General features: G+C 38.4%; 1 protein-coding gene across 3 annotated transcripts in view; it reads right to left on the bottom strand.

Annotated features, from left to right (window-relative positions):
- ARMH4 (armadillo like helical domain containing 4) overlaps positions 1-14,280 on the bottom strand; it is a 141,201-nt gene that overhangs the window by 114,619 nt on the left and 12,302 nt on the right. For all 3 annotated transcript variants that reach the window (XM_044924925.2, XM_025295465.3, XM_025295464.3), the window contains exons 3-4: positions 11,879-12,133; positions 9,422-9,634 (exon numbers count right to left, since the gene is read on the bottom strand). In XM_044924925.2, the coding sequence (XP_044780860.2) occupies positions 9,422-9,634; positions 11,879-12,133 (468 nt within the window). The remainder of the gene's footprint in view (positions 1-9,421; positions 9,635-11,878; positions 12,134-14,280) is intronic.

Raw genomic sequence — 14,280 nt, 5'->3', positions numbered from 1 at the left:
AAATGTAGGCAGAATCAATGTAAATGTTTAATATTTCCAAGTGTGAACAATTTTTAAAAGCTTGTAAGGCCAGTCAAATCAATGCATTATATTTTCCTTCTAATCTTTTCCTTTAGGGATATATATTCATTTTAATAAGTAGTCTGATGCCAAAACAGGGTCATGGTTATGAATATAGCCTGATAAATGCAGTTGGTAATATGCTCATATTATTTTATACATTGTTCAAGTTCATAATTATTTGTACTCTGCTGCAATAAAATTCTCAATGATTATATCAGAAAAAGGATAGTTACGTCTAGCCTCATACTGAAAAATCATGCTTTTAAAAATACCTTGATTTTCTGCAAACATATAAAATGTCTTTGAAATCTCCACATCCCACTGTGTTTGGGATCCCAAGCTACAAGCTTGCTTTGACAACTGCACAAACCACCACATATGGAAAGCCCTGCTTGGACCACTTCTCCCAGGATTGTCAACCCTGGAGTATGAGCCCAGATGAAACACTCAAAACCAATCCTTTTACCTAGAACTCTGAACAACCTACTCAGGACAGACCTGGCACTGTTTCCTATAAATCAGGTATTTGTTAGCCTGAAGCTGAGTACCTGGTTGCTGCTTCTAAAAACTATTCTTAAGAAATAATTCATCTCAATAATGACAAAGTATCTTTTGCATTGTGACATAACTAGGCTTATCATGGTGATAATTTTGAAATGTATAAAAAATATCAAATCACTATGTTGTGTACCAGGAACTAACATAATGTTGGCAGTCAATTATACTTTAAAAACAAACCCATAGAAAAAGAGATCAGATTTGTGGTTATCAGAGGCAGGAGATAAAAGGAGGAAAAGCTGAAGGAAGGCTGACAAAAGATACGAACTTCCAGTTACAGATAGGTAAGTACTAGGGATGTAATGTACAACATAATTAATGTAATTAACACTGCCGTATGGTATATATGTGGAGAAGGAAATGGCAACCCACTCCAGTATTCTTGCCTGGAGAATTCCACGGACAAAAGAGCCTGGAGGGCTCCAATACATAGGATCACAAAGAGGCAGACATGATTGAAGAAACTTAGTACATGATATATACGAAAGTTTTTAAAAGAGTAAATCCCAAGAGTTCTCATCACAAGGATAAAAACATTTAATTTTTTATCTACATAAGATGGTGGATGTTCACTAAATTTATTGTGGTAATCATTTCACAGTATATGTAAGTCAAGTCATCATCCTGTACACCTTAAATTTTCACAGTGCTGTATATCAGATATATCCCAATAAAACTGGGAGAATAAAAAAGAAAGAATTCATTTAACCAGCAAGCTAAAATTATAGAAATATGCTTGATCATATACCCATAAAATAACTGAATGCTAGTGTGACATGTGTGATATATAAAGGACAATTCACCACCTCTTACAAGGTTCTCTATACTTTCAGATCTCCTACCACTTACTTTTCTATAAATATCAAAAGAATGATGAGCATATACATACACACACACACACACACACACACACACACACACAAACACATACACACACGACTCCCAAGCATAAATAGCAATTTTGCATTTCTCTAAGCTAGGGTTAAGTTCTCTCTCCTAACTTTCACAGTCCTTTCTCTATAATTGTTTTGTTGCTGTTGTTGTTTGATTGCTTTTTGTTTGTTTATTTGGCTGCACCTGATCTTAGTTGCAGCAAGCAGGATTTTCCATGTTCATTGTAGCATGTGAGATCTCTAGTTGCATGCAGGATCTAGTTCTCTGACCAGGGATCAAACTCGGGCCCCCTGCATTGGGAGTGCAGAGTCTTAGCCACTGAACCACCAGAGAAGCCCCTTGTAATTTTTTGTGATCCTTTCCCATCTTCTACCTTGTGTATCTGTTATTTATGTATTTATCATAAATCTTCTACTAAGATTTATACAAAATCTACTTATTATCTGAATCATCAAATACTTAAGTATACATATAAATGAATGAATAAACAAAACCTCTGAATATATACAAAGCTAAATCCTTTTGTCATCACGAACCATTATATGAAATTTCCTAAGTGTCTACGAATGAGTTTTACCTAACAGTCTAACTTTCCGGTGCTGAGCAACAAAGATACAAAAAAAAATGGGAAGAATCAATTCTATAACAATGTTACTTAATTGTGACTATATCAATAAATAAATGCCCTATGATAGGAAAGCATACCAAAAAACTTAAGAGTGAATGTTAGCTATCTTTCTTCAACAGCAGAATTTGTAGCAAAGTTTTATGGTAACATATCATAATATTGTGATTTTAACTATTTCTGAAATACCACTGGCTATGTGAGCATTAAGAGCAGACATATGTTGACTAATCTGAGTGCTGAGTAATTTACTGTAAGGAAATGGCAACCCACTCCAGTGTTCTTGCCTGGAGAATCTTGGGACAGGGGAGCCTGGTGGGCTGCCGTCTATGGGGTCACACCGAGTCGGACATGACTAAAGTGACTTAGCAGCAGCAGCAGCTTACAGAACACACAAGTACTTAAGAACAGAGACCTATCATAAATGCCAGAGAATGTATGATGATTTCAGGACAAGCCAACAAAGTGACTTACCATAACAGGTAATCAATGATTGAAATTGCCTCTGTTACTGAGGCAAAATTAAATCCAAAGCATTTTCAAGAAGAAAGGCCAAAATTTGTACTTATTCGTAACATGATCAGAGTGAAAAGCAGTATGAACCTCCTTAACCTCATACTACAGTATCACAAGTAACAGTGGACAGTTCAAATTTACAACACTCCACTGGATCTTTAATATTATACCCACATAACAGCTCCCCAAAATAAGTCGCATAAACTTGGCTTCATAAACGTGGCCTTGAGATGAGATCTTTGACTCCTCTTTGACTTTCTCATTTATCCATTCTAGCTGCCTTCTGAATTGAAAAGTTATTTGAGGATTGAGAAAATAATAAGAAAATATTCTCTGAAAAGAAGTGCATACTGGGAAAACCAAAAAAAAAAATGATTTTGTGAATTAAAGTGCAGGTGAAGAGCAAATATTTCTCTCATAAAAATTACATGAGCTCTTAAGAATCCTCAATGGAGCTATTAAAGAAAAATATCTCTGAGGTTTCTCCACAATGCTGCTTAAAGAATGCTTTTCCCCATTCATTGCTGATTTACCAGTAAAAGAAAGAAACTAAGCATCTTGGTTTCAGTACCAATTATGAGGTCCCCCACGCTGCCAAAAGATATGTCATCTGAACAAAGGCATGCTTTTCAAACATGACTTTCTCCTGGAATTCCTATGTTATTGAAATTCCTATGTTATTGTAGAGAGAATCCTAGGACGAGGCATAACTGAGAATTCCAGATATGAAAGGAGAGATATCACTATCACTTCAGCAGAGGAAATTAAGAGGTGCCGCAAATATATACATATATATAGGAAATGCCCACAGAGGACTGTGGAAAAAACACCCATGAAATTAAACACATACACACACAGATGTGTACACACAACTATTCATGAAGGGAGGAAGATGGATTGTCACTGAAATAGACCAAACAACAAGTGATAGAGAATGACAGCCTTCTGCCCCATGCATGCTGCCTCGCTGGGAAAACATGTCAAAAATACAATCTTTCAAAACCTAAATATAAGGACAGTCAAAATGGTCTTTGAAAAACAAGGGAAAAGCTGTCAGAAAGAGAAAATTGAAGTTAAATGATATATTTGGTCTCATTTTTTAATCAAGATATTACAAAATTAAACATGGTTTTCCTATTGGAATCTAGAATTAAAAACCTCTTTATATATTTTTTTTCAAGTAACATGTCATGTGTTTACATATAATATGCATCATACAAAGGGGGGAATAATTCACCAGCACATCAATTACTATGCTGCTGCTGCTGCTAAGTCACTTCAGTCGTATCCAACTCTGTGTAACCCCATAGATGGCAGCCCACCAGGCTCCCCCGTCCCTGGGATTCTCCAGGCAAGAACACTGGAGTGGGTTGCCATTTCCTTCTCCAATGCATGAAAGTGAAAAGTGAAAGTGAAGACACTCAGTCATGTCCGACTCTTCGCGACCCCATGGACTGCAGCCTACCAGGCTCCTCTGTCCATGGGATTTTCCAGGCAAGAGTACTGGAGTGGGTTGCCATTGCCTTCTCTGTCAATTACTATGAGTTTGTTCTATAAACTCAGTAATAAACAGGCGTGTTGAAACAGATTAGGAAATGGGAATTGTTTCTTCTCTTGCAGAAAAGCAATAAGCTAAGAGGCTCATCTTGGGAGAGTCCAAGCAAATTCACCATGTTCCCAAGTCTGTCCAGTCAGCACCATGGGGAGCACCAAGCAGTTTCCCATTTCCCACCAGCTGGAAAGCCCAGGTATTGGCTTCCAGATATTATGGGACTAAGTGCTGGGGATGTGAGGAAGGCCTACCAATACCTTAATCACAACATCTGAGAAACCTTCGTTTTTGTTCTCTTATTTCTCACGTGTTCTTAAAACCTAGTACCTGGTATGCATAATAGTATTGAACTATTAAAGCCACAATCTTCCACCCTACAGAACTATTGTTACAGTTTTACAGCACAGATGAATTTCCATCTTCTGTGGAAATACAGGAAAGGCCAAAATTAAGTTTTCCAGTAGTCATGTACAGTGGTGAGAGTTGGACCATGAAGAAGGCTGAGCATCAAAGAATTGATGCTTTTGAACTGTGGTATTGGTGAAGACTCTTGAGAGTCCTGAGGACAGCAGGAAGATCAAACCAGTCAATCCTAAAGGAAATCAATCCTGAATATTCATTGTAAGGACTGATGCTGAAGCTGAAGCTCCAATACTTTGGTCACCTGATGCAAAGAGCCGACTCATTGTCAGCTAGGAAAGACCCTGATGCTAGGAAAGATTGAGGGCAGGAAGAGAAGGGGGTAACAGAGGATGAGATGGCTGGATGGCATCACTGACTCAATGGACATGAGTCTGAGCAAACTCTGGGACACAGTGAAGGATAGGGAGGCCTGGCGTGCTGCAGTCCATGGGGCTGCAAAGAGTCGGACATGCCTAAATGACTGAACAACAACAAAATAAGTTTGATTTGTTTAGATATCCTCAGTTGGATTTCTAAAATACATAAAGTAGAATTTCTTCTGATAAGAAATACTGAAATTTGATATTAGTCTCATTTGATGTTAGTCTCAAAATATTTTAAAAACAGCTAACCCAAATGAAAATATTCCAAGTAGGTTTTCATAAGCAATCAGAAATTTTAAGCTGCCATTTTGGAGCAGAGAAATACATTAATATTCAACCAAAAAAATGGTATCAACCTAAACAGAGATCATGTTCAAAAATTAGTTTATATATATATATATATATATATGTATATGTGTATGTGTGTGTGTGTATATACTGTGTGTGCTGAGTTGCTTCAGTCGTGAACTCTTTGTGACCCTATGGACTACAGCCCTCCAGGCTCCTCTGTCTGTGGGATTATCCAGGCAAGAATACTGAAGCTGGTTGTCGTGCCCTCCTCCAGGGGATTTTCCTGACCCAGGGATCGAATCTGCCTCTCTTAAGTCTCCTGCATTAGCAAGAGTGTTCTTTACCACTAGCACCACCTGGGAAGCTTTGCTATTATTCAATTTTGAATTAAAAGTTAGAACACTTTGTCATGTTTATAGTCCAAAGATGCTGAATATAGCCCTGGTAGAATTATGCCTGAGATAAGTATAATGCATTTTTTATCATCCTGAAAGCATTTATTCCCTTAAAGAATACAAAGAGGTAAAGATAAACCATTATCCTTCAAAAATCAAATTGCATTTTTGCTGACAAGGTAAAAGACTTATTGAAATAGGCAAAGGGCACTATGCACTTATAGAAGCAGGCTTTCTTCAATGCTTGAGAAATGTGAAACACACCAAACTTTCCCAGTTTACCAGTGCATACCTCTCAAGGGGGTGTTCTGCCTTCAGAGCCAACTGGAAAACTCCTCAGAAGCAGACCTCCTATGACAAGTTGAATTGTGCACCTGCCCCCACCCCCACCCCCCGGTGCAAATATATGTTTAAGTTCTAATCCAAACACTTGTGAATATGATCTTATTTGGAAATAGTGTACCAGCAGACATAATCAAGTTAAGATGTAATTAGTAGAACGAGTCCTAACCCAATGGCTGATGTCCTTACAAGACAAGGGAAATTTGGCCACAGAAACACAAAGGAAGGAGATATGAAGGAGGAGGAAGAAGCTATAGTTCTGCTGCCACAAGCCAAGGAATGCCTGAAGGACCACAAGCTGGAAGAGGCAAGGATGATCCCCATCCAGAGGCTTTGGAGGGAGCACAGCCCTGCCTACACCTTGATTTCAGGCATCCAGGCTCCAAAACCGCAAAAGAACAATGTCTGTTGTTTAAATCACCCAGTTTGAGGTACTTTGTTACAGCGGTCCTAGAAAACAATACACAACCTTAGTCATCATGTTGTAGTGATGTAAAGGAAAAGACAGGACAGGCTACCAAGCAGAAACGAATTTTTGGTTCATCTGGGCCATGCTGCTACTGCTGCTGCTGCTAAGTCACTTCAGTCGTGTCCGACTCTGTGCGACCCCATAGATGGCAGCCCACCAGGCTCCCCCCTCCCTGGGATACTCCAGGCAAGAACACTGGAGTGGGTTGCCATTTCCTTCTCCAATGCATGAAAGTGAAAAGTGAAAGTGAAGTCACTCAAGTCATGTCGTGTCTGACTCTTCGCGACCCCATGGACTGCAGCCTACCAGGCTCCTCCATCCATGGGATTTTCCAGGCAAGAGTACTGGAGTGGGGTGCCATTGCCTTCTCCTTTAAAGGGTAAACATTCAGAAATTTCGGGTATATGGTGTCTAAAGGGGCAGGTTTCTCGTTATATCTCATTGAGATAAATACCCAATTCTCTGGAGAAGTGTTCTTGTCCCCATGTGGGAAGGAAAGTATTCAAATAACCATATAGACAGATTTTAATAACATAATTAAATAAACATACACCTTAAACTAGAGAATTGTCTGTCATTTATCAAGACATCACAGAGATTCAAATTTGAAAGGTAGACAACTTTACCTCACATGATCTTGTTCTAGGTAAAAATAAACTATCCTCCCCTGGGTCCATTGCTATGGAAAAATTAAAATGTTTCACCCAGTCAGAGCCTCAAGCTGCACTTATATTCCTGGACAAGGTGGATAAACATGCATTGAAAATGAAGGCCTCTAGGCATCTACTGATTTATCAATTTAAATAAGTATAGTCACTTCTGCTTTCAGAGGGTTTGATAGACCAGCATAAAACTAATGACATTATTAACACATACTGCTGCTGCTGCTAAGTCACTTCAGTCGTGTCCGACTCTGTGCGACCCAATGGACGGCAGCCCACCAGGCTCCCCTGTCCCTGGGATTCTCCAGGCAAGAACACTGGAGTGGGTTGCCATTTCCTTCTCCAATGCATGAAAGTGAAAAGTGAAAGTGAAAAGTGAAAGTGAAGTCACTCAGTTGTGTCTGACTCTTTGCGACCCCATGGACTGCAGCCTACCAGGCTCCTCCATCCATGGGATTTTCCAGGCAAGAGTACTGGAGTGGGGTGCCATTGCCTTCTCCTAAATATAAAAACTGCACTCCCTTTTACTTAGGAGAAAAGGTATGCTCATTCAAAATCTTGTCTTAAGCCCAACAATGTAGCAGAAAGAATATTTTTAAACCAAAAACGTCTTTCAAAGCCTTGACAAGGATCATAACTTAGATCAAAAGTGACAAAATATATTCTCAAAAAGAAGCTGGAACTGAATCATGTAGAAGAAAAGCACTAAAACTCCAGGACATCTCAGGCAAGTTAAGAAAATTCTCACACATCTCAATACAACTTCCATCATCAACTAAATTTAGAAAATTATTGCAGTTTCACAAGTATGGATTATTCACAAATCCAATTTTTTTCCCTCTGATTCAGTGAGCCCTGCCGGGAAAGCTGTCATCTATAACTCCGGTTAATTTGGGGAAACCTGGTCTTTCCAGATGGCATCAAGGAGGGCAGACAGCTAATATGAGTCTACATTCCAAGTTCTTATCTTAATGTGGAGAGCAAGAGCTATTAGCCTCTGAGCTTGCTTTGATCCATTTCTTAACCAGCACTCCACGGAATTCACATTCCTCTTAAAATGTCATGTTTCTCTGCCAGAAAACTACCAGCATTACCCTGAAAGTCTGCAATAGAGACTGCGAGCCTGCTGAAAACCTGGCTGAACCACCTTCCCTGTTACAGAGTAGATAAAATAACAGCACACCCTATGTCTTCAGTGCTTCAAACCCATGGCTAATTTAGTGCCCAAGAGCTTACCTATCTCCAAGATTAGTTTACAAATCACTGGGCATTTTTCAATCTAGCCAGGAGCTGTTCACCTGCCAAAGTGCTGATTAATTAAACAACCTTTCATTATATCTCCAGTTTTCTCATTTGTGGATGTGCAGCTGTACCCCAAACATCTTTTTCATGCTCAAAACCAACGTCTTGCAAAGCAAAATTTGGCATGAATTTCTCAGCCTTAAGAGGTGAGAAGGCTGCCCATCTCCAAAAAGTGGAACATCTAACCCAGAGATATAATTAAGGGAGAATGACCCAGCATTAACCAGTAGAGCACTGTTACAAAAAGGCAATCCGCATTAAAATTTTTGCCCAAGAAAATCCAGTGGGGAAACTCAAGTTTTCCATTTAAACCAGTTTTTTCAACTCAGCCTGCACACAGAAATCATCTCAAGAAACTCTTGGAAATGTTGATGCCAGATCTCATCCCAACTGAATCAGAATCACTGGGAGAAAGAATTGGGAATCTTTTAAAATCCTTTAAAAATCCTAAAAAAAAAGAATCCTTTAAAAACTCCCTAAGGTGATTCTAACATTCAACCACAATTGAGAGTTACAAATGGAGAGCAGGGGTCAGTGAGTCTTTTCAGGCAAGGGCCATCCCATAAATATTTTTTCGTGGGCAGTTAGGCTCTGTCACAACTATTGGTTCTGCCGTGCTGGCACATAAATAACCACAGACAACACACAAATGAACAAATGTGGCTGCATTCCAACAAAGCTATAATTAGGAGCACTGAAACTTCGATTTTATAAAAACTTTTACATCTCACGAAATACTATTCTTGTTTTGATTTTTTTTCCCCAATCACTTGGAAATGTAAAGATCAATCTGAGCTTGTCATACAAAAATAGATGTCAACCTGGATTTGGCTGGGCCACAGTCTACCGACCCCTCATCGACACTACAGACTGAATACACTTCTCCTTGATCTTTTCTCAAAAACAACACTTGCTTAGTGACTCACTGTATCTGTCCTAGAAAAGATCCCCTTCAAAGCATGGATACCTTCAGATTCAAGTTGGTCCAGGCCATAGGAGGCAGCTGTGTTAACATAGCTAAAGGATGGAGCCACAGTTCTTCTTTCAGAAGACGCCTCAGGATCAGCAAGCGCTGGGGAAGTGCTGGGTGCCTCCTCCGTTATTCCAGGGGGCGTCACTGGAGAACCCAAAATTGGTGTGAACAACTCCTCATTTGGTCCTGTGACTGTATCCATTACGTCTGCCAAACACAAGAGAGATGACTTGACCAAAGATGATCCGAATGAGAAATGTATACATTTAAATATATGTTTTTACTTTTTAAGCAAGAAATGACTAATGAAACCAGTATCTCACGTACAGTAGATTAGGCACTTAGACCAGTTCCATCTCCCACAATGCATCGATTCAGCTACCCAAGGCAAATACTTATCTTCCAGAAAAATACACTACCTCAAATCAGAACTCTGGTTTCAAATTTTAATCTCCCATTTATTCTATTGACAATATTATGGATTTTATAGGATTTTATATAACCTATTGGGGCTTCCCAGGTGGCTTAGTGGTAAAGAATTCATCTGCCAAGCAGGAGATGCAGGTTTGATCTTTGGGTTGGGGAGATCCCCTGAAGAAGGAAAGGGCAACCCACTCTAGTATTCTTGCCTGGGAAATCCTATGCACAGAGGAGCCTTGTAGGCTACAGTCCATAGGGTCCCAAATGAGCTGGACACAACTTAGCGACCAAACAACAACAACATAACCTATTATTAAAGATAGAAAATTAAACAAAATTTGTTTAAATATACACCAAAGATGACTTTGATGACATAAAGAACCTGCCTGCCAATGCAGAAGACCTAAGACATGGGTTCAATCCCTGGGCTGGGAAGATTCCCTGGAGGAGAGCATGGCAACCCACTCCAGTATTCTTGCCTGGAGAATCATAAGGACAGAGGAGCCTGGCGGGCTACAGTCCACGGGATCACAGAGAGTTGGACACAACTGAAGCGAGTTACCATGAGAAGATAACTTTCAAAAGTCACGTCAAAGAGTAAAAGTTTAGATCTGTGTCTGGAATATGCTCAGTTTTAAAGCAGCGAAATTAGCCCCAGGTATCCCCAAACCTAGAAGCTCTAGAATAGCAGCATTTTTCCAAGCCTAGTTTATCATCACAATCTTTTGAGGTAATTTTGAAATGTTGATTTTCATGCTTTCTACATAGCCCAACTTAACTGAATCAGAACCTCCTTGGTGATGAAGCCTGAGAAACCATTTGTGAAAGCTTCCAGGATATGGGTCAACAGATTAGCATATACATTGCTGTTGACGGTATAAATGGAAGCAATCATTTTGGAAAGCAGTTAGGCACTGCTTCCTAAAGTCAAATATTCATATGCCCTATTCCTACATATATACCCAAGAGAATCTCCTATACACATGCAATGGAGAGTACGTAAAAGAATATTCATGGCAGCTATGTTCACAATAGTGAAATCTGTAAATGACCCAAATGCAAATCACTAGAAAAGACTGGATGAAGATGAGATAAATAAACCGTGATATATTTTCATAGTGCAATATTACAAGCAGTCAAACCAAAAGAACCACAGTAAAGAAATAGTAGCCATAGAACAGCAAGTAAAAAAAAAAAGTTAGTCCCCAAAAGGCTATCCACAGCACAATACTGCTTTTATAAAGTAAAAAACTAAAACTTTTAAACATATAATATCAGGAGTACATCCAGACACAATAAAATGAAAAAGAAGCCAAGGAAATGAAGATCCAGGTTAATGGTTAACAGAGGAGGAAGGGGTTTAGACGGGAAGGATCGTGGGTTACCTGTAGGTTACTGACAAGATCCTAGGGGTTTTGTGGGGAGAGAGGCAGGCATGCAGGATTAGGAGGTATTTATTAGTCAAAGATAACTCTGGTAATAAATAAAAGTATGATTTACTGGGCTGGCCAAAAAGTTTGCTCGGGTTTTTATACGATGTTATGGAAAAACCCAAATGAATTTTTTTACCAATCCAATACTTAGGCCAATGATGAAACAGAGACATGAAGCCAAAAAATAATAACTAAATAATAATAATAATAATATTTGTAATTCTCAGGTGATTCTGATGATCACTCAGATTCAAAAACTTCACTGTCCTTAAGATCTCAGAGCATCTGAGGGTCTCCTATATATTAATGTAGAAAGTTCTCTGTATACATTTGTTAAAACCCTGAAAATTACCTATAAGACAGGTAGGCATTATTTAAAGATGAACAAACCAAGGCTTGGAGACATTAAGAAACTTTCTTGAAGCCACAATACTACTGAGGGTCAACGCTGGGATACAAACCCAGGTCTCTTCTGATTTCATTCCCCTGGTTCTTGCTGGTTTTACCCCCAGGCCATTTGCCTCACTCATTCTATTCCTTATCAACTCAGAAAAGATCCACCCCGAAAACGCTGAGTTCAATTCCCTCTGTTACAGACCTTCCACAGCAGGAGTAACTTTGAAAGAGACAGGGATGGGTGTCGTTGAAACCACAGTGGCCAGAGGCTCCCATCTTCTTGACAGCTGAGTAGCACGAGGAGCATCCGCTGTGGCAGAGGGCAACGCCTTCCCTCCCTGGGTCTCGTCCTCGCCTCTGGTGACCTCGAGGGTGGCAACCTGCTGTTCCTGTGTCACCAAAGACACCGTGGCTTCTGCTGCTTGACCAGCTGTTGTCATCTCTTGAGTGATGATGTCTTAAAAGCGAAGAAACAACATTTTTAAATAGACTAAATCCCTATACCTGAAAAAGTCACTATATAACTAATAATTTAAAGAAAAGCAGACTTCATTTCAGGGAATGAGAAGGCAGAGGGATGGCTCAGAAATGAACTGCCAGTAAATAAAAGTTTCCAGTGTTGCTGTTTTCAGGAGTGGTGAATCAATCTAAGAAGTGGTGAATCAATACAAGACAGAGATAAAGACAATAATACAAAACAAATAAAATAAAATTTAAAATAAGAAATCAACAGTTAAGTTTCCCTTATGAATATCAACATAATCAGTTTATTTAGAAAGACATTATACAGAACTAAGTTCAAAAACTTTCAGAAGCATTTCTATATATCAATATTCACATTTGCATCCCTGAAGGGGACAGAAAGTTGGCATTTTGAATTAAAGGAATACTAGTTACAATAACTAATGTTTACTGAGTTTCTATTATGTGCCATACACACACATTGCTAAGCACATGATGGGCATTATCTTATCCTTCCGTATGTAAGGGTAGGAAGGTACTAAATCATTCCATGGAAACCATGTATCATAGTGGTCAAGAACACAGGCTCCAGATCCAATTTGCCTGAGTATCAATTCAGATTCAGCCATCTTCTATCTGTGTGATTCTGAATGAATTACTTAATGTTTCTGGACCTTGAGCTTCCTTAAGTTGTAAAGTGGAAATAATAACAGTATCTACCCCATAGAGTTTTTACAAAAATTAAATTAGATAACACGTGTAAAACACTTAGTACACACCCAGTACTTGGTAAGTAGTCAATAAATGTCAGCTAGTATTACCTCATTTTACCAATGACTTAGGTGTAGAGAAGCTAAAGAACCTAAGTTTACATAGTTAGCCCTCTTAACCACTGTGCTAACTGTACTTATCCCTCAACAGATGAATGGATAAAAAGATGAGATACACACACATACATACACACACACACACACAGAGGACATTGTTCGGCCATAGAAAAGAAATCTTGCCACTGCCCAAGGAACAACTTAGAGTGGCCTGTGTAGAAGATCTGCATTTGCTTTTCAACATGAAAAAGAATGAGATACAGCTGTGGGGTAAGATGTATCTATTGCAGGTCCACTTTCTTTACATTATAATCCCCCCAAATACATTATTAAAGACTATTTATAGTTATTTAGATTATAGACTATTTATAAAGGTTAATATTTGCCCCCTTCTTAGGGAGAGGTTATGTTGGAAATTTCAAATACTGAGCCACTAGGAAAACATAATTTCTAGAAGACATTATCATCTCTCTTTTTTTAAACAGTAATTTTAGATACTCAGCACATTACCATATGTAATAAAAAAAAAAGCTCCTTCTTAAAAGCAGCTGAAAGATTTTTTCATAGTTTTTATTAATGGCATCATTGTTTTTCCTATTACTCAAAAACATTTCTCCTCAGAAATTATTTGCTTTAAAATAGTGTTTGTATATTTTTTTAGTACAAGCATTTCCATTTCTTGGTCCCCAATCAGTTTAGGCTACTTTTTCTTTGAACTGAAGATTTTTATATTTGAAGGACTTGTAATCACTAGGAAATGGACAAACTTTTGACTATTCTCTCACTACTGTCATCAATAATCTCAATTTTTCACATTATTTTTAACACTATGAAACAACCGAAAAAGTAAAAATTGAAAGGAATTACTGGACATTCCTCTCTCTCTCTACCAAGAATACTTAGAAGCTTTTTGATTAATTTGGACAAGGCAGGCAGGCAGATTGGATAATTCTAGTCTGGATGGTTCTCTATCTTCATTTACTCATTCAACAAAGAGATACTTATTGAGTACCTACTATGTGCCATACATTGTTCTATGTGCTAGAAAGAAAAAGAAGCTGCCTATTAAAATATTGTAGTTAAGTGAGGAAATTATGACTAAGTAAGAAGTATATTCGATAATTTTTTAAAAAATCATATAATTGCCAAATTTATTTTCTTTTTAAGTTACATTAGAAGAAGCTAAGGCAAATCAAGTATAAGAAGCATGGATTCAATTGTGCAGTAAATTATCTGGGACTATGTGATTTAATGCTTCAGGAATGTCTTAAAGTATTATGGAGAACTGAAGTAAACTTCTTGTTTGGTCATATCT

The sequence above is a fragment of the Bubalus bubalis genome, chromosome 11 (assembly GCF_019923935.1).
Source record: "Bubalus bubalis isolate 160015118507 breed Murrah chromosome 11, NDDB_SH_1, whole genome shotgun sequence".
In the NCBI taxonomy this organism is placed as follows: Eukaryota; Metazoa; Chordata; class Mammalia; order Artiodactyla; family Bovidae; genus Bubalus; species Bubalus bubalis.
The sequence above is the reverse complement of the archived record's forward strand: the minus strand, read 5'-3'. Positions and strand labels throughout refer to the sequence as shown.